Here is a 24,873-nt window from a genome sequence, read left to right as displayed (position 1 = left end):
GCAAAACCAAGCCTCAGTTTTCATTTTGTTTTTCAACCAAAGCGATAAGACAACCTATTTCTAAAAGGGATTAAATAATTTTGTTTAGCACTAGAGCATTATAAAACTTTGGATGGTTAACAAAAATTGCCCATAATGCTCTAACACACATTTTAACTTCTTGCAACTATCTCTGCCTATTATCTTATTTCTAGGGTAACTACTATCTACAGTATCCTGATACCACCTTCAAAGAATAAATTTCACCTTTTCTCCAATGCACCAGAAAATATAAGCAAGCTCCACTTTGCTAAACAATCTGGTGTTAGGTATTAAGATACCAGAACATTACAGAAAATAGAATACGAGACCTCACCAAAAGATACTATATATTATTTGGTATCTAACTGTATCTTAAATAATACAGACATCCATTTTCCATGTATTTCATTCCTGAATTGAATGATACTTAATAGCAACTCAAGGTACCTTCCAGTTAGAGAACATGGTACCTGAACTTGAACTTCAGCTCCTATACTGTAGCTGTGATGCTTGGTTCACTCATGTAACTAGTCATTGTGCTTTAAATAAGTAGTTTATAATAAAACCACCTCACCCCTTTTTAAATCTTTAAACAAAGTTCAAATTATATGTTTTAGCAGTCAGTAGAACTTTAAGTCTGGAGGAAACAACACTAAGATAGCTTATAAATTTCTGACAAGCACATATTGCTTCTGTACAGCTATCATAACTATAAAGCAGGAGATGGTTGCCAAACATATTCTGTTCCTACCATAAAAGTGAAATGAAAGGCAGTCTTTTCCTCCATAAGATTACTTTCCATTATTCCCCACTTTTTAGCACCTGTCATGTAAATCCTGCAGGAAAGAGAATCTGTAAGGAAGATTGCTCATCGGCTATGTGTGTCTGATCTTTCACTCCTGGGCCAACACATCCTCTGGTTGAAGGTTGGTCTAGTCTAACTAGAACCAGGTGTGCCACCACCTTTCATCAACCCACAAGTTATACCCTTTAGCCCCAGTGAGCCTGGGTTCAGTTAAACCCAATAGACCACAGAGTTTCTGGCTACTCAAGTTCCAGTTAGACAAAAAGCATGAACCTACGATATCAAGATCACCTAAGAAAAACTTACAAACATTCAGAGTAAGTATGGAGCCCCGTCCAGAGAGTCAGAGTCTATAGGTCCATACGCTGTACTAAAAAAAACAAAACCAGAAACAAAACAAAACAAAAAAGCCAAAATCTCTCTCCTACAATTGGGAACCACTGCTGGAGAGACAGATCCAAGCCTTCCCAGACTGCTTCATTGCCTTGCTCAGGGTAGGAATAGAATCGGGACAGAGGAGCCCAGTTCCAGACCTGCCTCAGCCAGAATAGCATTTATCAAGTCGTTGGCAAGAAGCCAGCTGAACAAGACCGTTAATGCTGGGATACCCGAGGCCCCTTCATTTTTCTCCATGAAGATTCCACTATATGATCTGTTCCCTCTAATGTTACCACAATTAGGAGACTCCTTTAGCTCTTCAGATACTTAACTATATTGAAGAAAAGGTGCCACCATTATTTTCTCCATCAAAACTGAGATACAGCACTTTGCTAGTCAAATTTGGGACAATTCGAGTTTCAAAATGAGACAGTATGACACACTGAATAGAAAAAAATCCATGAATTTATACTTATACTGAAAAAAACTTTAAAACAAGGAAGACACAGAAGGGAAAGTTTTTTACCTGAAGAATATCAAATAAATATAGAAGGAATGACAGAAAAAAGAAAATTGCCATTTTTACCACCTGGTAAGAATCATTACTAGATGTTGATACCATTGGGTAAAAGGTTGCTGGGGAACAGAATGACCATGTAGTCTCAAATTATCACACTGGAAACCATGTACAACAAAAAGGAAAAAGACACCTTTCTAATAAGGAAATTTGGTGGACACCATCTTAACCTAATGCTCAAAACTGGCACCAGCAGTGACACAAAATGACACTGTGTGCCGAGTAGTGACAGGCTAAAAAGCACACCACATCTCCTATGTTACACTCTTGCCAAAAATGTTTTCTCATGATTAGACTCAGATTACACAATCAGACAGATCCAAATTGAAGGACATCCTGCCAAACATGTGGCCTGGATTGTAAAAACATGTCGTCATTAAAGACCAATAATATCCAGGGAACTATGTTCTAGATCAAAGGAGATTAAAGAGGCATGAAAACTAATGCAACAATGAAACCTGATTAGATCCTGGATTTTAAAAAACAGTTACGATGGACATGATGGAAACAATTGGGGAAATTTGAAATGGACTATATTGGACTATAGCACTGTATCAACATCGAGAATGTCCTTGACCTTAGCAGACCCTGAAGCATCTGAGGCATGAAGGATCATGTCTACAACTAATTCAAATGGCTCAGAAAAAATCATATAAGCCCAGGTATAGAGAGATGAAATAAAAGTGGCAAAATGTTATAATTGGTGAAGGGTATACAGGTGTTCATTACACAAAGCCTGCAACTTATCTGAAGGTTTGACTTTTTTTTCAGAAAACTGGAATATAGACAGCTAAGACTTTCTAATGGAGAGAAATTAAAATGAGATTACCCAGGAGGATATAGAAAGTTACTGGGAACAAACATAACTACCATAAGTAGTATAAAATAACATGATCTTCCAACTTTTACAGTGAAAAAAAGACCCAAAATCCATTCATTCTATTAAATATCTTTGGATATCATGGACCCAGCACTACACTGGCTGCCAGGAACACAGCAGCATGCAAAGCGAGTTCCTGTTCATATGCAACTTACACTTTAGTCAAGGGACAATAAGATTTTACAGATTAAAAAATATATATATATATATTTGTATTTATAAGCACATTTAATAAACATAAATATATTTACAAATATTTGTATTTATAAATATAAAGAAAACATTTATGTAAACATATTATATATATATGAAATTCAGATGGTGTTGGCAACACAGCAGTGGAGGGGTAGGGAGTGTGTTTCCACATTTATAGGATGGACCAAAAGGCCTCACTGATACGGTGACATTTGAGCAAGCACCTGAAGAAGTGAGGGGCAAATTCGTGTGGCTCTCTGGGGAAAGCAGGGCCCTAAGAAAGGGGCGGCTGAAGTGCTAGAGGAACAGCAGGGCCACCAGTACTTCTGGGCAGGGAGATGGAGGGGAGACTGTCAGCGGTGACAGATGGTCGTACAGAGCCTAATGCCCACTTCTAGGACGTTCAGTGTTTATACTGAGTGAGATGGAAAGAGGGTTTAGAGTGGAGGAATAACACGGACTGACTCACATTTTAAAAGGCTCACTCAGCTGCTGTGGTGAGAACAGGCTGCAGAAAGGCAGGGTGGATACAGAGAGACAGCTACAAAAACAAAAAGCACAAGACCGACCAAAACAGATGACACAGATGACCAGCACTTGGTGTCAGGTAGTTTTGAAAGGGGTGGAGACAATATGATTTGGTGACAGACTGGGTGTGGGGTATGAGGAAGAAGATTCAAGGAAAACTCCGTTCTTGGTCCAAGCAACTGGAAGGACAGGGTTGCCATTTATATACATGGAAAAGATTGTTCAGCTTTAGCAGTTTTAGTTTGAGGTACCTGTTCAAGTAAAGAGGAGGCAGTTGAATATGATCTGGGATTGGAAGAGAGGTTTAGGCTGACAATACAGACTCAGAAATCAGCACTGAGATGGTTTTACAGCCAGGAGGCCAGGTGAGAAGAGGTGAGAAAGGAGTCTTGGAGCAGCCTAACCTGAATATTTGTTGCAACTGGCAAAGCACCCCAGTGTGCAGTTTCCACCTCAGCAACATGAACCTGGCCTTGTGCCCGCATTTCCACAGTGCACTTTCTCTAAAACAGAAACTACAGTTGCACTGACTCTCTTCAAGCAGTTGAGCCATATTATTACAGAGAACTGAAAAACAGACCCTTCTCTCTCACTTACTGGCAGGTTCTACTACTTTCTATATGTTACTGGGGATTTTCTGATTCTAAACTGATGAACCTAACACTTTTCCTCAGCTACAGAAATTCCTTGGATTGCAGTTTACATACTGCCATCACAGTGTTAAAGTCCTCATTCTGGAAAGCAAATCCTATTCTCCAACACTCTTGCCTAACTCCAGAAATGTTTTCTCAGAGTGAAATATTTTCAAGAGCTTGACCTTCAGTCATTGGTGAAAACTGCAGAGATTAAATCTTTTTTAAAAATACTGAAGTATTAAGGTGCAAGCACATTTCCCTATTTTATTGCTTCTCACTTCCTGTGAGAAAGCACTTCCTCATTAAGAAAAAAGTCTCTCAGGCTTTAGAAATTCCCTGTCTCACATCCAACTCTAATTTAATTCAGGAGCTCAGTTTACACTGCACTCTCACACATCACCAGTAAATATGCACCCACCTAAAAACTATCTTAGGATGCAATCCTTAACAATCATACATTTTCAGTTTTGCAAATCAGACATTCTTAACACATTTGCTTAAAATAAAGGAGGCCTGTTATTTAGCTAGATCAAAACTCAGAACACCTGACCACAGGACATGGGTGATGTTTCATTGATTAGTCATGGCTGTCTCCCATGTTCGTTTTGTTCCTAAGGCCAAATATGCTAAGGAACTTTCTCATTAAAAATCCCTTTCCCCCTCTATCATCTCCACACTGGAATTTTCTCCTGGAAAGTAAATGTTCACAAATTTTCTTGACAGCTATGAAAGTTAGAAGTGATGTCTCTGAGATAATGTTTACCAATTGACCAATATGTGTAAGATAAATATGGAATAAACATACTAAACTTTAAGACAATAAAGAATATCATGGTTTTACTGATGCTCAATGAGTTTTGTGAGTGGTCACATTTATTTCAAGGCTATTTCACATGGTCAGTGTTCCTTATAAACATGCAAATGAAAGTCTACTTTAGTAAACCTCAACTCTATCTACACTAAGCCCTAGCTTTTATATAACCAATAACTTGTGAACTAACATTTAGTTCTACAGAACCTATAGAACTTTGAATTTAATCCTCTGGTTTTTATGTTCACTAGTCAATTCATGGACTATGAGATACCATTACCTAGATAGTTTGTCACCACTTCAAGCACAAAGACGGCACATTATTAACTAGCTTGTACCTTAAAGGAAACTCTAACACTAGCAAAAATAGAGCTTATCACTTCAGACATTTGATTTTCTGAATTCCAGGGAAAAGAGACCAGACCCAGTAAGCATGAAAGCACCAACTGCACACACAGAGGTGGGGAAAGATTATCACCCAGCTTTTTCACATTTGCATTAATAGTTTCTGCTTAATCCACTTAATATAGTATGACTGCATCCTACCTCCTAGGGCTGGAATACTGGGCCTCAGTGTGTGGAAAAGAGGTTCAATTAGTTGACTTTGGGAGTCAGTCTTCCAGAATTAGATGCTAGACACTAGCACACAATCGCTACAGGATGCGTGAGTCAGCATGTCCTTACCTTTGCCCAAGTCTACCAGCTTTTAGGTCACCCAAAATGCTCCCTTTGCCTCCTTATTCTGGATTCACATGCCTGAAAAACTCCAAACAGGTGAGAATGAAGAACAGGCCAGTTCACTTGGCAGATTTTTCATACTAGGGTTCAAATTTGGATTAATGCATAATTCTATACACATACATTCAATGTACCGACACTTCAAAAAACCTGTAACTCTCTGATGAAAGGTACTTTGAAAACTGATTAAAGCGAGAAAGGACCTATTTGAACACTAAGAAGAATCTAGAATTGCAAATAAAGTATAATTAGTATAACTTTGATATGAAGCAGTATGTTCACTCAGATCTTCAGAGAAACTCAAGACTCCTAACCGTGTGCAGAGTACCTTAGAGGCCTGGGGCCAGATGGCCTGGGCTTCTGTCTTCTCAACTATACAATATAGTTCATTAAAGTATCCACCCAGGGGCAGAACCAGGCTTTGAGCTGAAGTTTACAGAGGGGTAGTCTTTTGCAAAGACATGTAGTATGATTGTATGAATCCACAGCTAGGCCATTCCAGAACTTTGGAAGTGGCCATGCAAGTGAATAGTCACACAATTAATCCAACTCTGAACCCTGTCACACAGATTAAATGAGATAACACATGTAAGGCACTTAGCAAAACATCCGGCCTGCATTAAGTGCTCTATACACTTGACTATTGCTAATGTTAAGGAAACAAAATTATACAAGAGAGCAAAGGGGCATTACAAGCCTGTTCACGTTATCTGAAACTATTAGAGCAAAGGAAACAGGATTCTTTGAAATAAAGTGTTTTGGGACCAGACAAAATATTTATTTACCCAGCAAGTTACCATATGAATTGTAAAGGCTGAAAACACCCATATTCAGGGGGAAAAGGTCACCATAAGGGTTTCATGTTTTCCTGTAAATTCTTAGATAACTAAACTGAGTCCCTGGATGCCTCTCAGTGCAGTGAAGCCTCCTTAACTTGCCAGGTTCTCTGAAACCCCAGGAGTTAAAGGTTTTGCATTCTTCCAAGACACTCTAATGACACAGAATAGGAACAAAACTGCCATTTTCTGTGATTTGTAGCCGTGAGGTGATGGTAACTTGTATATTTGTGCACACTCCCCTCTCTCTCCTCCTCCTGAGTCACCCCACACCCCACACCCCAGTCAGATGTTACCAGCAAGTCCGCCCCTTTGGGGAAGAAAGGCTGAAACCTTTACCATTAAATCAACATTTCTTCGAGAATTAGATCCAAATCCACCCAAGTCACCTGAGATATATTTGGCTGCCCCAAATTCCTGGATTACAAATAATATTCAATTGTAACCACTATGAAATTTATCAGACTAATAGATGGCCTTGATGGACCCTGATTATCAGAACCACTTCTCCTCATGTGACCAGCCCCTGTTCCCAAATAGAGAAGAAATCACAGGATGGAGAGACCCTGGGGGGGAAAAACAATAGAGAAACATAAGTATATATGCTAGGGCATAAGCTCTGCCACTCTACCACCAAGAGTGGGGAAAAGGTTCGGAGCCACTTACCATTAACCTACAGTTTAAACTTAAAGATCCATTCTGACTAGCATCTAAAAGAATAACAACTCAGTATTTGTTGACTAACTGAATCTAGTGGTGCTGACCTACTTTCAGGAGCATTATGAAGGGTCATGAAATTGCTGAATCATTGTTTTGATGATGAAAGACAGTTAAACACATAAAGAAACCCACTATACAATATGCTGCCATAATACCGAAAATTACTTTAAAATAAAGCTACTTTGAGCCATGATCCCTTTCAACATTTAGCATACATGAGATGAATTCTTCACACGGACTCTAGAAGAAGTCTATATATAATCTCATATAAATAGATATTTGGATAAATCTAGTGTTATGATCCTGCCGAGAAAAGGAAGTCTCTGAGAATAACACTTCAATAAAAAATTAAGCTTACCGATGTCCTCCTTTGTGAAATGTGATGGAAGCAGCTGCTCTGCATGGCGTCAGGCTAGAGGAACACCCTGCAGGACTCTATCAGGCTTTGGGGTACCAGGGCAGGTTCTCCAGGAAGGCTTTCTACAAAACCAAAATCCCTGAAGAAAAGGTCTGTATCTCTACCCTTAGTTTTCAATTTTCCTTCAAGAAGTTAGAAAGCCACAGTGAGTACAGATATTATATATGCAAACACTGGTTAAAATAGTACTCTTTTCCTGCCCATTTCCTCAAGGAAACTCACAGCCCCACCCAGCGGGGACATCACACTATATTTTTGGATGGATCCTGGAGGTGCACACTACAGATCCGACATAAGTGGCAAAGAGCAGCTGCAGGTCCCCCACAGTGTGACGAGCTCCTGGGTGCTAGCAATTCAGCCCAAAGTACATGAAAGAGACATAAATGCCTTCTAAAAGGAGATAAAACCACAGGCCTGATCCAATTAGTCAGGATTCTTCACCCCTCCTTCCCCATCACACACACACATTCACAATGTAACCTTAGTCTCTGGCCAACTTTCAACTGTATGTACCACCAGCACTCCTAAAAGGCTCGCTTTAAGTTGTGCTTCTCCTGGCCTTGCCCAACACACTTTCTCTAACTGTTCAGGAGTGAAATGACTGCTCTTGAAGCTTTCCAAGGCGAAAAGTGCCAGGTCCACATTAAATGGTTCCACAATAAAAATGGCTCTATTTAAGAAAATATCAATACAGGGAGCAACATAAAACCCTCCTCATCTTCTTTTCACAATTTAGGCTCTTCAAAAGTATGACTTCAGTACACATGACAAATCAATCAAAGAGGAATGTTCCTCCAAATAAAAACACCAGTGCTTTAACTTGGACTGGTAACCAAACATACACATAGCATGTTACTTCCCTAAATAAATTCCCAAATAGACTTAAATCTGATTCAGCTATGCATGTGGATTAGTTTCTCCAACCCACTTAACATGACAAAAGCAAATGACCCCCAGAGAAAAAGTATATTTAAACAGAATTTAGCACTTGAGAAGTAAAAAGATCCACCTGTGCTTGGAGAAAGTGGGTGGGTGAAGTGCGATCAAATGGTGCGCGTGGGTGTAACTACCTTGCCGTCTGAAGGCAGGCTGCCCTCGAGGACCCGGATCCACGCCCTGTCCGGGACAGAACCGCACAGGAGGATTAGGGCTGCAAGGGGCACAGCTTCACCAGTGGGGTAAGAAGCCTCTTTGGGCATGATTTCTGCTGTACAGGAACCATTTTGGTAAAGAAACTTCCAGAACTTACATTCCCCTGGGAAATAAAAACATTTTGAGGGGACATCCTTTTTCTTCAATTTTATATCCAACTCTACAGCTCCAACCTTGCACAAGCAGAAATAACTGGAATCTGAACATTCTGCCTGATTTGCCTAATTCTGATGACCCTGAGATTGTGTCAGGGTCCGCCGGGCTTGTGGGGAGCCCAATGACCAAGGCAGCATTACAGGCACTCCTGTCTCCATGTCCTCACTTTCCTAACCCTGTCGGCTGGATTTCCCCATGTTCACGTCAGACCTTTGAGGGCCTCCAAGGTAGGAATTCTGTGACAGGGCAAAATATTGGCTGTGGTGTCCTCTTTTCAGGCATCTCAGATCCACACAGCTAAGCCACACTGCCAGGAGGGCTCGAGACAGCAGTTAGTAGGTGAGGCATACTCGATTCTGGGTTTGAAATGACATTGTTGCACTTATGACATAAACCAATGACACCAATAATCTGGAAGGCAAATTTCAAAAAATCCTAGAAATTCTTGTGGCAGACAGGCTTGCCAGGCCGTGGAGGGGCAGTGCAGTGGCGAGGAGCATGGGTTCTGGGACCAGACACATACACTTCAACCTCAGCTGAGTCACTTATCAGCTATGACTTTGGACAAATTACTTAATTTTTCTATGTTTCTGCTTCCGCATTGGAAAAATGCAGATTATTACGTCTAGGGTTGTTGAGGTTGCTAGGGATTCATTACCTTAATGAATTACAAAGTGCTTAGAATGATGCCAGATATACAGTTGAGTGCTACACAGTGTTTGTCTTTATTAGTGTCACCAACTGTAAATATCATAACTCCTACGTGAGGCAGGCACTCTGAGGACCAGCAATAGAGCATTAAGCTCAACACCAAGCTGAGGGCAGAGCAGATGGAGAGCCAGATGAACACCATGAGGAGCGCTCCAGCCCCATCTCAAGCTGACCCAATGGACGTTGGGGGGACGACGTGGCACTAGGCTGGGTGGCCGGGCCAGGAGTGTGTTCCCAAGGGTCCATGCCTGAGACCCTCCTCTCCTTCCTTCTCAAATCAATTTATAATGAGGTTTAAAAAGGAAGAAGTCAGAACGTGCATACTAAAAGAAAAGAAATTAGACCCTGAAATTATATTCACCCTGTCCAATTTTTTTAAGAATTGGGAAGGAAAGTGGTAAAGGGGGCTCCCAATGTACTGAAAACGCTGAGGGTCTTCATTCAGTACCAGCTAGCTGACTGAACTTGCCCCCTCAAAGAAAACTTGGACTTGTATATGTCTGCAGGGAACAAATCCTAGACTATACCATTCCCAAAGTATCTTGCTTCTTACTAGTAAGCATAGAATACAGTTTATTTTTAAGATAAATATTTAATTGGTACAAATATACTACTGATTTACTGAGGTGAAAATGTGAACATTTCTACTTTTTAATGGGTACCATTTTGGCCATTATGTTTAAAGCTAACACCACAGAAATGTCTGAGTTTCATGGTTCAAAGATATTTTAATATGATTTAGGCATTTTCATTGACATGTACTATGTAATGGGGAAATAAACAGGCTTGTTCCATGAAAATCAACTACCAACTGCTCTACTGCTCATTCATCTTAATGTTCTGAAAATATTTTTATGGAGAAAGCCAATAATAAAACTGCAAACTAGGAAAACCGGTGCCTCCAGGATTAGGAGGTCATAAAATTACCTAATCTTATTTCTGCCAAGGAAAATCCAAGTAAAGTTCAAATCTCCGGAAGAATCATTTATATTAAAATGATAGCTATCCACCAAAGAGCCAGCGGGGAAAAACATGGAAGGCTTCAGGTCTAAAGAAAGTAAGGGAAAAAGAATCAGTTGTTTTTAATGAAAATAAAGGCACACACCTGGGCTAGAAGAGAGACTGTATTCAAAAAATAAAACAGGGCTTCCTCATTTATCAGTCTCAGTTATACTACAATTTCTGACTAATTCAGAAACTTTCAAGGCTCTCAAAGCCAAGGGAGACAGGAGTTTTAATGTCTGTTGGCTGGATGCAAAATATTGCCAGTGATTTAATTTCTTCTAAAGCAAGAGCAGTGAAAAACAATCAGGGTCATCTCATGCTTGAAGTACCAGAATTGAATTATTTTTCAGAAACAGCAGAAAAATAATTTCCATGAACTGAGTGCGAAGCAAGCTAGGGGGCAGGAGAGGGGAAGGGGGCAGGGGAGGGGAGAGCGTGTAAACTAAATTAGGGACTCAGAGAAGAAAGGAACTGTGCTGTGTGGATTTTCCCTCCTTCAACAATAATGGAGAGTTCAAATACTTCGGGCGGTTAGACCGATGCCCGATATCACACGGACATCAAGAATGCAGCTGTGTTTGTCTTCCCAAATGGCATGAACGGCAGTCACAGCAACACACACACAGCCTCAGTTTCTTAACTTCACAAAGTCGGCGATGTAAGAATTACAAAGCTTTGGATACTGTCACTTGGGTAGTTCAGAATACAAAATACAGTCAAATATCAACCTGTGTTTCAGTGCCTATTGCTGCCTATGGATGTAGACATTCTTAAACCAGGCTTGAATGAGTTTTTGACACTTTAAAAAAAAATAAGAAACATTTGGAAAAAATGTCCAGTTTTGTAGCAAAATAATTCTATTACTGAAAACTGGGAATTGAAGAGAAAAACGCCACCTACGACATCACTAATTGTTAGCATTTTGTTATTTCATTCCAGTCTTTTTTTTCTATTTCCTGTTTTCCTATTTGGCAGTTAAATACGGTAACACATGAGAAACCAAGTCTAGCATTTTATTATCTCCCCTCAAAAAAACCTTCAATAAAGCTGTTAACCCAGTAATTTAAGTTAAACCTAATTTTAAGTTTGATTTAATGTTTTGTGGTTATGTTATGGCTGTTTGTTTTTAATTTAAAAAAAAAAAGGCTGTTGAACTAAAAGCATAGACAAGGAGCCAGGAGATTAGAAAAAACTGCCAGCACATTCAGGAACCCCAGGGACTAAGGGGATGTGGAGAGGAGCAATCCCACCACCACAGGCTGCCTTGGAGTCTCGAGATGATGCAATGTAGCAGCAGGAAAATACTGGGTCTCAAATGTATAGCAAAATTACACTTCCCATTTTTGTAAAGTGGTTGTTTAGACCTAAAAACACATTTTCCAAGGAAACAGTATAAGAAAAAGGCTGGGGCATGCTTCTAGTTAACTCTGCAAAATTATTTAGTTCATGTAGTTTAAACTGAAGGACTCAAAGGTAAGGAAATTGTGACAATTCACTGGAGTGTGGGAAGAACATTCATTCTGTTTCTTGCCTTGTCCTTTAACACCTAGTTTATGTTTTATAGGATATTTAGCATTAATACAGTTAGAACTTCTATATATACATAGATTGGCAATACAAGCTGTAAAAGCTTAAGCTTCTTATTTTTAAAGAGAAGTTTGGAGACCATTAGTTTATATAGTAATATCAGCATAACTCCTAGTTACTATATTAACAAGATCTCTTTATAAAAACACATTCCATGTTTCAACTGGGACGGCCCCAGGAATACATGTCACTGGAACATCCTGTTACACTGTAGGTCTCTTTCAGAAATAAACTGAGTAATGGGAGTTGGTAAGCCCAGTATAGGAGCTCTGAGAGGAAGCAGGGCTATTTCTCAAGTGGACTTTCATACAGAAGTGGTTCCTAATTTCCTTCAGGTTAGCCCCCTCTTAATCTAAGAAGGATGGACCTTCTCTTCATCCATTTCCAGGATTTGACTGACAGAGCTGTTGAAACCCATCTATGGATTCCTGGACCACGATCCCAGGAAGCAAAAGGTGGGCTCAGCCACAGCTGGGAGGACGACCTCAGCTGCAAAGCACAGATGGGAGGGGGCCTTACGTCTGACACACCCAAGGGCGGGATGCCTGTGGTGGACTCTTCAGTGGGAAATGGCTCCTGTGGACAAAGGCTAAATCTGGGACACTTATCTTTGCCAACTATGGTGTGCACACTCATTTGTCATATATACATTTCTCATTTGTCAGATTTCCCACAGTGAACTGCTAACTCCTCTGGGTCAGCTCCAAATACGGCAGAAGACAGATTCCTGGGTCTGTGCCAGGTGCTCCCAGTTTCTGATCATTACCTGGTCTTCCATTTCCAACTCAAGTTAGGTGATTGATTCTTCACATGCAGCCCAGGTCCAGCTTTTAAGACAACAAATTTGATCAGATCATTCATTATGTCATTTGGATCCTCCAATGGCTCCTTTCTGCCTACTTTAAAAGTCTAAATCCTGCTCCTTTCTGCTTACCTGTTCTGCAAATTAAATCTTCACAGTGACTGTGTATAAAGCAGGGAGTGGTGGAGGGCTGTTATTGCCTACCCCCTTCTGTTGGGGAAAAGCTCCTCTCTCTTACATGTGGTTGCCTGGGGGCTACTGCCTGAGAAAGGGCTGTCATAAATAACACTCTCTCCCCCACTTAGTGACTGGCCTGGGGCTGGAACTTGACCCCAGTAAGTCTTCCCTGAGGTCAATATGCACAAGCCCAGTTAACAGATGGGGCAGGGAGGGAGGTGTGAATGTAATACCTGGGCCTCAGGATCTAGCCATGGGTAAAGTCACTCCTAAACATAAATTTTATGAGTCACTTTCAAGCTAACTTGCATTGGGCTGCTCAACTTCCAACTAAACCTCCAACTTAGACCACATCGAACTGACAGACCTTTGGCAAATGTATACTCCGTTTGTTTATAACGCTATAGAAGTAAATATGTCCAGATCTTTCAACTCAACAGAACATAAGTATATCACATGATCCATGATTTCCACTCCCTAGCTTGCATGGCTTCTATACTGAACTCTTCCCTCCTTCCTGTAATATGGCTTGTTTGGGGGATCAGTGGGACTATTCACTGTGAGGATAGTTTGGATGGCGCTGGCTCAGACACAACATTTCCCTTCCTCAGAAAGTTTAGTGCTAACTGTAATAGTTTCAAGCCTTCTAGCAGAGAGCAAACTGGGTGATTTCACTCACAGCTAACACACCAGCTGCAAGGACAAGGGTGTGGGGGGAAACTGTGTTCCAGGAACCAAAGTCTCAGGCCCAGAAAAGATGAGAACCAGAGCAGGCCCCCATGCTCCACATCACAGAGAAAACGATGACATTTCACAGGGATTCCCATTCCTCCGGGCTTGAGTCTCCAGGTTCAGACTAAAGACCTGAGAATGAGAGGGCTGCATGGGGCGTTTACACAAGGCCCATACGTGTCCTCCCCATTGGCCATGTGGACTTAGAATCACAGAACGTTTACCCTAAACACCACTTCAGAGGAGAGACCCTTTATTCACAAAATAAGGACCTGGGTTCTAGAGTGGGGGAGTGATTCAACTCAGAGCTGCACAGAGGTCGGTGCGAGGGTACCCACCCCTGTCCCTGTCCCACTGCACTGTTCTTCCAGGACACTGTGCAGCTTTTGGAACACAGCACCCACATGCTGCTGTAATCTTTGGTTTGCCCTATACATTGAAATTGGTTGAATCAGAGATTAAGTAATATCAACAGGTCACTTAGGAATCATCTAGAGATACCTTTAATCTTATAATAGTAATAAGGCCTGAGCTGTATGAGACAATTGTTTAAAAACCCAACTAACTTCCAGTATTTGCTTTTGAATGAGCTAACACAGGCCTCTGGCCCAATGCAGCAGATTGACCCCCCGCTATTCACCTCTCCTTTCCAGAGCCGACATGATGTCAGAGGGGAAGGGAAGAGGAGAGCACGAGAGCAGCACGGAGGGCAGCAGAAGACCCATCCCAGCAACGTGGGGAGGGCAGCGCAGGCAGAGCGGCGCCTGAGCTGCCGTGAGCTGACAGAACCAGGGGGCCGCCCAAACGGCGTCTGAAAGGATGGGCGGGCAGGGGCAAACTGACTGGCTTGGAAATCACCTCACATTCATGTTTTTTTAAAAAACCATTCAAAGAGAGGAAGATGTGAATTAACAAGAGTTAATAAGAAATTTAAAAAATAAAAACATGACCCCAAAAGTCTGAGTTTCCACACAATCAGTGGCTCTCCCATGAAACAGCTGTCCGAAAGCTCCCACCATCACACGGCAGCAGGCCGGGAGGGTGTCCCGGCGCCGTCCAGCTGGGCCTGGCTCAGGGTTGCGGGCAGCCCCTCAAGAGGGTGATGGCCAGCGCACAACGTGCCCAGAGAAGCGGAACCAGACTGACGCGACTCTAGCCTACGCAGTACGAAGAACCACATGTTTCCCACGTTGGTTGCTTCAGAAAGCCATTCTCTCCAATCTTACCAAAAAGAACAGAAAAACTTAAGTTGCAGAAAATTGAGAAAGTGAAGCTGTAACTTCAAAAAGCAATGACAAGGGTCAGAGAAGACCTGGACAAGTGAGCCACACTGGGTCACAGGAAATGCAGTAGTTGGAGTTTCCACTCCCCATTCAGACTGGGACCATCAAGTAAGTCCAGTTCACAGTGAGATATGCCTGGGGAAACTCTTCTGTTTCCACTGAATTACTTATTTTAAAAAGAAATTTAAACCAAAACATCTAGTCAAGCATCTACTGAACTCTGAAACTAACACCCATGCCCTCTGTACCCCCTACCTTGCAACCAGTATATTCCAAAAGCCCAGGTCTAAAAATGGCTAAGACCATGTTTTTCTTTTTGTCTTTCTTTAATGGGATGGTATCAAGTACTGACATGACCTAGAATAGTATCAGTTACACCAACCCTTTTCTGTTAATGAATCATTAGGACATATAAATGGAAGGTAAAGAAAAGACTGTTTTATTAAAAGAAACAGGTATTAACTCACATGCCAACACAGCTTTGGCAGACAGAGAACACTCATGAGAGCCAGACCTTGGTTTCTGGAAAATAATTCAAATGCTGGCCATACCTACCGCTTTGACCCTTCCTCCTGTTTAAGAATTATATGGGTTTCCTCTGACTCCTGAACTAAGTTACCAACCAACCTGGCATTTGAGGCCTTGGTGATGGGGCTCATGGTGCTCTGGCCCAGCTCTTTCTCAGCAATGCCCTCCATTTGCCCCACGTTGTAGCCACATGATGCTATGATATTTCTCAACACAACCAGCATTTCCCTATCTTCTCTCCTTGCTTCAGGCTCTACTACCACCTTCTTCTGCTTCTCCCACCCATCCAACACCCAGCTTGACCCAGATTTGAATTCTATGCATGGTGTTATGCAATGGGTTAGAACACTAAAGACCTGGCCACAGTCAGCAGATTCCATAGTACAGGAAAGGCCAGCATACAGAAATCTGCCAAGATGTTTCTTTAGATAGGATATACAGAAAAGACAAAATTATCTAAATCTAAATAAGTGATTCTAACAGATCTAGCTTATCTAAATAACTAATTTCTATATGGGAACATGCCTATTACCCCCAAATTATATATGTATGTAAATAAGATTGCTGGCCTCAGTCACTGATATACTTCAACAGCACACAGAACGATCATCTAAATTTCCATGAAATATAGTAAAATACTCAATTATATAACCCACAAATAGACTTAAAACATTGAAGCCTGTAGGACAACCATGATGTATTTTGATCTTCCAGAAGTTATACTTCAAATAAATGTAGGAAATACTCCAAATTACATAACATTTGATCCCGTCTCTGGAATTGGAGGGAGAATGCATTTAACATCTGCTCTGTAATTCAGCCTATACATTATGAAACCTTAGATGTCTCAGCTTGGAAAAAAAAAAGCCTCAAATAGCATTTCTACATACATTTGGCTACGAGGAATATCTCTTGTGACTGAAAATTTACTTAGTCTGAAAGATAAAATGTCAGACTCCAAAAGGAAGGAAACACACTCAGTTCAAATCCATACCCACTCTCCCACTGGAGAAATGATTTCACTAAGTGAGTATGAAGAGTTCTACTCTTGGAGGCTGGCAGTAAAGACAGCTAAACAATGGGAAGAGACACATCCCTAAACCAATTAGGGACACAATGTTTCACTGGAGTACTATCCCCCAAACACCACATCTATAGAATCTTAAAAATAACTCTTCTTAAATATGTATGAAATGTAAGTCCATTGTGACAATAGATTTGTCAGATAAAATCTAAGTTTCTCTGATGTTGTTCAACCAGCAATACTACCTGCAAGTAGGCAAACAAAAACTAGTATCGATTAGTCAAGGGGGCGTTAAAAACAAACCCGTTAGAGTAAATCATCTGGGTTACTCTTGCTTCTGCAAAGCACATAAAAAATGCCTTTTTCCCCCATGGAAGTTCAACCCAAAGACCCTTGAAGGGGCAAACCAATTTCTTCTGTGTTCTCCAAACCATCTGATTTTTTTGCCCAGTTGAACATTTTAAGTCGATCAACTTAAATATGCTGAAGTCTTATGCAATCTAATTAGAGACAAGGGTTAACAGAATAGGATTCAGCCTGCACCACAACAGCTTTGGAGAATCAAGGACATGAGGCCAACAAGATGTGCACCGGCAGGATAATAGCTGGTTTGGAACCCAGCGTAAAAAAACAAAACTCCTAGTGATTAATGTTTGACGCTCTGCTATCCCATCACCCTGTAACCTCCCTAGGGGATGTACAGCTTCTCAGTTTCACTAACACATGTCTGACAAAGCCTCATACTTTTATTTTCATCCCCTCCCCTGAAATGATGGAAAATCCAAAAGGATCCAAGCTATAAAGAACTCCTACTGAGACAATTTAAAACCCATTCAATCACAGCAACTGCCACTTTGAAAGGGGGAGAAAAAGTCACCAGGAGTAAAGGCCAACAATGTAATCAACATCTAATGGGATAAGAAAATGTCCGGGAGTCTGGGCTTCCCAGTGACACTGAGGCCAAGGAGAACAGCGTCACTCAATTCAGAGATTTTAGGAAAAGATCTTGTTAGAGAGGCTCTGGAATAAGACAGCTCCTAACCAAAAATATTTCCCAAGGGGAAGATGGACAACAAAAAAGAATGAAGTTTTAGTAGAAAAGAGACATTTTGGATTCAGTTCTCTAAGATGGTTTACTAGAAGAGAATTTTATAAACAAGGGTAGGAAAGATAACCAGCATTAAGGCTCTCCCCAAAAACTCAGATTCTAGAAGTTTTTGGGTTCCAGAGGCAGTTAAAATGTTTCCACTTGCTTACCCCTAATCAGAGATTTCATACATTGAGATCCCTACCTATTGAAATATTTTTTTAAATTATTAAGTGGGAAGTCAATCCATTCTTCCAAAAGTAATTTCTCATAAAAAGTAGTCTCAGCTTGACTTAGAGGAAGAGGGACATAAAGGGGAAAAGCTTACTCCCGTAAAAAGAACAGCAGTAATGTATTGTAGAACTGAAAGGATTCAGATTATGTCTTCCAGATTGCAGGGTGGGGTGGGAAGGAAGGGGTGGATTTCATTTTTAGGAGAACAGGAAGGCCAAGGGACTGCTTTGGTAAGTACCTGCTATTTGCTAATTCAACCAGGAATTCAGAGGAATGGAAAGAAGAGGCAGCTAATCCTACTTAGGACACAGACAGAGGCTCAGAGCCAAGTAAACTAATCCAAAGAGGAGGTACTGTCTTTTGTCTCCAGTTGAGCTTCCCATTTTTTTTTTTTGAAAGTTGTCTCATCATGTTCTGTGATTGTGCTGAAGGGAAAATCCTTCCACTTTTATGAAGTTACATGTTGCTTCTGTAACCCGCTTCCACTCTGCAGCTTAACAACACAGGGACCAGGAGGCTGCAGTGCAGATCCTGTTTCCAAATCCAATCACTGGAGTCCTTCATAGAACATTACATTTTGGACCTGAAAAATGGCATCAGCTCCCTTCACATTTAAGTATGCAAAAACAGACTCACAGAGGTCAGGATTCTCTGTAACTTTTGGCAAGATTATTTGTAACTTTCAGAAGCAGAAGTGAGATTCAAGCTTTCCCCACTCTGTTCACTATTCAGTCCATTACAGAACCCATTCTGTCTACTGCCTTCATCCTCAGATGCTTTGATAACAAGGAAGGTATCAGACCCTGTAGATGCAGCCTTAAGACATGATCCCTGCCCTGGAGCAGTCTACAGCTACTGAGGAAGAGAGGGCTTACACATGAGAACAGGGTCAGCAAGAAACCCTACAGGGATCCAGAAGAGGGAGACTTCACCGAGGCGGGGCTGGGCACCAGAGGGAGGCCCTTTTAGGTGGGGCCATTTGAGGGAGAAAGAGTAGAGCACAGATGAGGCCCACAAGACAGAGCCTCCAAGCAGGGGAAGGTCAGGGAGGGAGGCGGAGCACACAGAGAAAGACATTGGAAGGGCTCGTATTTCAGAGAGCAGAGAAAAATGTGAACAGGGATGAAAAGTGTAGAAAAACTAGAGAAAGCTTTCAATGCCAAGCTAAGGAATTTCTACTGTATTTACCAGACATTTTGTAAACATTTCTGCTAGTACAGAAAGAAGTTTTGAGTAGAAATAAAAGTGATGCATACAAGACAGCATTTAAAGGAAAACAGCTCTGGAAATGCAGTCCAAAGTGGACTGAGGAAAGACTGGAGTCAGGGCAGTCTGAGAGGAGATCAATAGCTCAGGTGTGAGATGACAGGGACTGGTGACGAGAGAGAGGACAGATGTAAGGAAGGACCTTCTAAAAGAAGGTCAATGGGCCACGGCCATCAACTAGATGTGGGGCCGGGGAGGAGACAGAGGGATCAAAGAAGGCTCCAAGTCTCCAGGAGGAATGATGGGAGGATGGAGTCTCCATGACCACAGGGAGGGATGTCAGGAAGCCCTAGAGAGGTGGCAGCAGGGGTGGGGTGTGGTCACATGTGAAGACAGATCCAAAGGCCGAGACTGGATGCTGAACCCAAGCTCTGGAAAGACATCAGGAAGCACATGGTGGGAGTCACACCGTCAAAGGAGTCCCACAGGCTTAGCCCAGGGCCCTCCCCACTATTGGGGGCAGGAAGAAGCAAGAAAAGTCAGGGAACCAGACAGAGAAAGAAAAGCCTCAAGAGAAGGCTAAGAATAAAGACAATGCATAAGAAAAAGCCAGGAGAGAGCTTCACAAATCAGTAGCATTAAATGCCCAAGGAATTAATGTAAATGAACAGAAAACACATTTCATGAGGTGATCAGAAGATTGTGGGTATCAGAAGACAAAGAAAGCTGATGTGAAGCAATAAAATGGCCCAAAAGGAGACATGGGAATTTGAATAATCCATATTGATTACTTGTAAGTAAAGAGTGAAATCAGCAAAATCTAGACGGTAGGGAGATACAACGGAAGGCTCTGTGCACTGTGACTCAGGAAGCTGGAGATTTAACAGTAACACCAGCTCTAAGGTGCTGAGCGTGGAGTGTGTCCTGCACTGTGCTAAGCATTTCACCTTGTTAATGAATTCAACCCCATAACTGATCTGCACAGGGAGTCCTAACATTCCAATTTTTTTAAATACAGAAACTGAGGCACAGAAAGGTTTGGGAACTTGCCCAAGACACAGGCTAATGAGTGATAGGGCCATACGTGACCCAAACTGTCAGAAGCCTCAAGTCACTATGCTCTTCTCTGCCAGGTACCGTGCAGCCTTGGACTGACAAGGCCATTATGGTCAGACTACGCTGGTATCCAACATTTCCAGCCTTAACATTCTGAGGTTTTGAGAGTGTTTTAGAGGATGTATCTGAAGTCTTAGCTAAAAGCACAGCTTCCCTTTCTTCATATTACATCTCAAAAAGGGGCTTTGCTTTATTTACAGTTAAGCCAGGACACCAAAAGAGTGTTCCTGATTCTGAGATACCCTCAGCTTGCATCTCCCTTCTCTCAACAGGCTTTTAGAGATCAGAGTCACACAGGAAGCTGTGAGTCAGAGTAAGTGCAATACTCTGCCTCATGTTACCAGTGCCCGGGTGAATATAAATTTTATATCTAAGTGAAGCAGAAATATGAGGCCAGTGTAAGACAGTCTGGCTGCTTCCTGAACCTCCTCAGTGTTGACACTCTGGAGATCTTCTAAACGGTAACAGAGACGTAGGCCAAGGCTTCTTGGTCTAACACACTTACCTGGAAGGGCTCTGAACACTAAAGCACTGCCTCCCTTCTATCCCACAGGGACAGTGGGGTCCTGACATAAAAAGCTCTCTGCACCCACAGGACAGAGCGATGCTCTCTGGTTCCCAGCGCAGTGCAGCAAGCTCTCTGCCTTAAAGGCCTGATGGGACCCCACACTGCAGACCCACAAGGGGATGGGGAGCTGATGGGGAGCGGCATCAAGGTCCTGTTGTTGACTCTGCAACAACTGTGCTCCTTCAAATGCTGTTCCCAGCACATAAAGGTCCACTCAGAACCAGATCCAATACAGAAAGATCAGGTAAGTGGAGAGATGAGGACAGCTAAGATTTCCCTACTTTACCAAGGACAAGTCAGAAGAAAAACAATCCCCCGTGGCCCTATCTCCCAGTGCCCAAACCACACACTTACCCTTCTCCTTCATAGCTTCCTGTGATAACAAGACCTCCTTTCACGTCTGACAAACCCTTGCCCTCCACCTACGTTCCATCCCACTCTCCCCAGCCTCTGCCCAGCCTCTGTTCCACTAGTTATTGCCTCTCACTGGCACCTTCCCTCGCTTCCTCCAGCTCACACTACAAGCTCGTGCTTAGGCGATCGGGCTGCTTCTGTGCGTGTCTGTGGGTCTGGGGCACATACCACACACCTGTCCTGGATGGGCTCTGGGGTCAGAAAGCACAGCTGTGCAGAGCAGCAGCTGCATCTCACTTTGGCCTGTGCACAACCGGGACGGGGGCTGGGCCGATTGCAGATGGATGATGAGATGGCCTTCAGGCCCTCTTTCCACTTCCTCATTCTGGTGTCACCATCTACCTCCAATTCTTTGGTCTTGCCATCCACTAACTAATCCTCTGTGATTCCAAGACTTGCCGTGTTATTATTACTAGTCTCTTCAGACTCTAAAACACAGCCTTTACAAAGGAAAAAAAAGGGGGGGGCGTTAAAGAAAAGACTATTACAAAATTTTAGGAACCACTACCAAACAAGAGAAACATCTGGAAAGGAAAAGAACTTCCTGGCATTATGAAACACCAAAAAGACTGGCTCCCCACACAGCCAGTCTTGCCTCCCACAGTGTCTCCAGGTGCACTGCACACAGCAAGAGCGGAAGACAGTTGGTGAAGATTGCCAATGTCAGAAGTCACACAGGAAAAAGGGAAACGAGGCCAACCGACAGCACTGAGGAGACAGCCACTGAGGAGCGCCTCCCCCAGGATCCAGTCTCTCAAGCAAAAATAGTGAGAACAAAGGACTGCTCCAATGTCAGAGGTGGGAACACTGCCTGGAAGAGCATCAGCTCGCCCTCCTTTTACAAGTTTATACAAGAGGAAAAGGAGACGTAAAGAAAATTTGCTGGAAAGTCACACAGGAGACAGCCAGGGCTGGGACTGGAACCCATGTTTCCTGAGCCTTCACCCTGACTCAGCCTTCTCCACAGCATGCCGTCACCCTGCCCGCTTTCCTACACACTGAGACGTTACCTTTACACATCGATCGGGTATTTGGACTACCAGATCTTTTCTGTGATTGTGCGTTCCTGCTATTGGACTCTTAACATCAATCACAAAGTTGTGTCACACACTTCCTGAGATGTGCATGGAACTGTTTACATAAGCAGTATGGGGAATTCAGATCAAACATGAAGATCAAATATTCAGTGAGTGACTCAAAATTGAAGACAAAAACAGTCAACACTGGAAAATGCATGTGGCTTTTTCTAATGGGCTGGGTTCCAAGCATGTGTAATTCTACTCCCTCCATTTCCTATGTCCTAATGACTAGAAATCTTGGGGTTAGTCCAAGGTCAACCTACATGTACAAAGGGAACTCCCTCTGATGGTCTTAGACAAACACGGACCCCAAAACAGGTAAATTTAGGACATATCATTCCTACAAAATATCTCAACTGATAATGTTCTTTCCAACTATAAGGCTGCACAAAGGATTTATATCTTTTCTTTATTGACTTAAGAGGCACAGATTTTATCCACAAGGTTTCTTGGGGTACTGCTTCAGCAATACAATCAAAACTGTTCTATTCAGTTCCACTCTCCTACATGTTAACACATCACTATTGTTCAGAGAAAAATAAAATTATCCAGTCTCTTAGTTAAGAACTTTAGATGGAGAGTTCCAGGTGTCGCCTCGCCTCCGCTGTGAGTGGCAATGTGCTGACTGCATCATCAGGAGTAGCTCCATCAGTGTGGCTGAGCCAGAAGGTGCCCTCTTTCATATGACTCTTCATCAGTGCTGCCTGCTTTTTTCTTTTTAAACAAAAAAGTTGGTACTGCCTACGGTAGATTTCAACCTTGGAATTAAAGTTGCCGTATTTTCCCATTCGTTTACGCGTGGGGGGAAAATGTACCACAACGAAGTATACTAAGAGAAACCTTAAGGCAGAGACAGTTTCTCTGAGAGTCTGGAACCTCTTAAGGTGGGATCGCTATAAACAGGACAACCTGGACGGCAGGGGCTTGGCTGGAAACTGAGTCAGCAGGGCAGGGCAATTCATATGCAGATGCAGGCTAGGGGTGGGTGCTAAGGGCAATTAGGGAAGGTACAGCCGATCTACAGGGGCAGCCACTATTCAGACTGCCAATTACTACAGTGGAGAAGACCGTTCAGTGTAGCCAGATCTTCGTCTTTCTCAAGATAAGCCATAAATCCAGGTTTTGGGGGAGTTCTCAATTTTTCTCAAGTGTTAACTCAAGTTTAAAACAAAAAACACTGTGTGTACCCAACCAGCTGTGCCCATGGCTAGACTTGGCTGCTGGGTCTCCGGTTTGCTACCTCTCCTCCACAGGCAGAGGGAAGAATGCATATTCGATGACTACTATTAAAACTGCTGTGGTATGTTAGTCTCAGAAACCCTCCGGTGGCCTGAGGCAATGTGTAAAAGGAATCGAACAACAGCGGGGACAACAAATTATTAAGGTTTCATAGACTTAGGAGACAACACATTCAGAGTCTCTGTAAAGTCACTGGGTGACCGCAAATAAACCCCACCCTTCAACCTCCACGACGTCAGCTGAGAGGGCTGCTCTCTCTTCACCACACTCCATGCTGCCGCTCACTCCAGCCGTCTCCGACATCCTGCCAACACCTAACCAATGGCTAGAACCTGTTCATCTCCTTCAGGAATTATCTCCACCAAGGATCCGCCCCTTAGTCCCATCTCACCAGTGCTTCGCCCATGGTGGTCACTTTGGCAACCCCTGACTCCAGTCTCTCTCTCCTGTGGGTGTTCTACACACACCTGAAGTGAGGTTTCTTAAATGTACACACCGATCTTCTGGAAGTATGCAGGAAGCCCCTAACAGTGGAGCCTCTGGGAGGGGGATCTGGAGAACCAAGAGCCTAGGGTTGAGGAAAGCTTTTGCCTGCATCTCCTGTACTTTGTGAATTGTTTCCACCATGTGAATATTACTTTCTCTAAAATATAAGTTTTTTTTTTCAATGTAATACCCGAAGGCCTGTAGATCAAGAAGCAAGATATCTCCGCATCCCAACGCACAGGGGCACATCAATGAAGTGAAGACTTTTATAAGTGAGAGGACAGCATATTGAGAAATAACCAGAGCAGAGCTTGGGATGCAAACAGGTAAGCAGAGGCAAGAGCAGAGCTGGAAGTTGGCAGGAACTGAGATTAGAAGTGTGGAAATCAAAAGGAGCATCTGTCGGAAGAACTGCCCGCAGAATGGAGGCCCAGTTGAGCTGCTCTTCCCTCGCCTACGACGGCAGCAGCAGGGTTTTCCCTGAAGGCAGATATCTACCCAAAGGGAGCAAGTGATCCCTCAGTGGGGACACCTTCTCCAGCACTGAGGGAACCTTGACTTGCCCTGCTCACTCCATCTGACACACCTTAAAATGAAACCTGCTGTCTGACTTACTACACCCCCAGTTTCAGAATGCACACCCAGCGCTCCTCGTGAAGGAAAGGTCAGCAGGGCAGCAGAGGGAAATGAAGTCAGCTACCTACAACAAGCAACCTAGTCCTTCACTGGCGAACAGGGATAGGCA

At 42.7% G+C, this 24,873-nt stretch overlaps 1 protein-coding gene across 5 annotated transcripts in view; it reads right to left on the bottom strand.

Annotated features, from left to right (window-relative positions):
• The window catches only part of MCC (MCC regulator of WNT signaling pathway), a 395,947-nt gene that overhangs the window by 186,850 nt on the left and 184,224 nt on the right, over positions 1 to 24,873 (bottom strand). The window contains exon 1 of one of the 5 annotated variants that reach the window (XM_036995129.2): positions 12,920 to 12,946. The exons of 3 other annotated variants lie outside the window; for them this stretch is intronic. In XM_036995129.2, coding sequence (XP_036851024.2) covers positions 12,920 to 12,931 — 12 coding nt within the window. In that variant the 5' untranslated portion in view covers positions 12,932 to 12,946. Of the gene's footprint in view, positions 1 to 7,482; positions 7,918 to 12,919; positions 12,947 to 24,873 lie in introns of those variants that run through there. One more of the 5 variants, XM_036995128.2, reaches the window with a different exon arrangement.

Source organism: Manis javanica, chromosome 1 (assembly GCF_040802235.1).
Source record: "Manis javanica isolate MJ-LG chromosome 1, MJ_LKY, whole genome shotgun sequence".
NCBI lineage: Eukaryota > Metazoa > Chordata > Mammalia > Pholidota > Manidae > Manis > Manis javanica.
The sequence above is the reverse complement of the archived record's forward strand: the minus strand, read 5'-3'. Positions and strand labels throughout refer to the sequence as shown.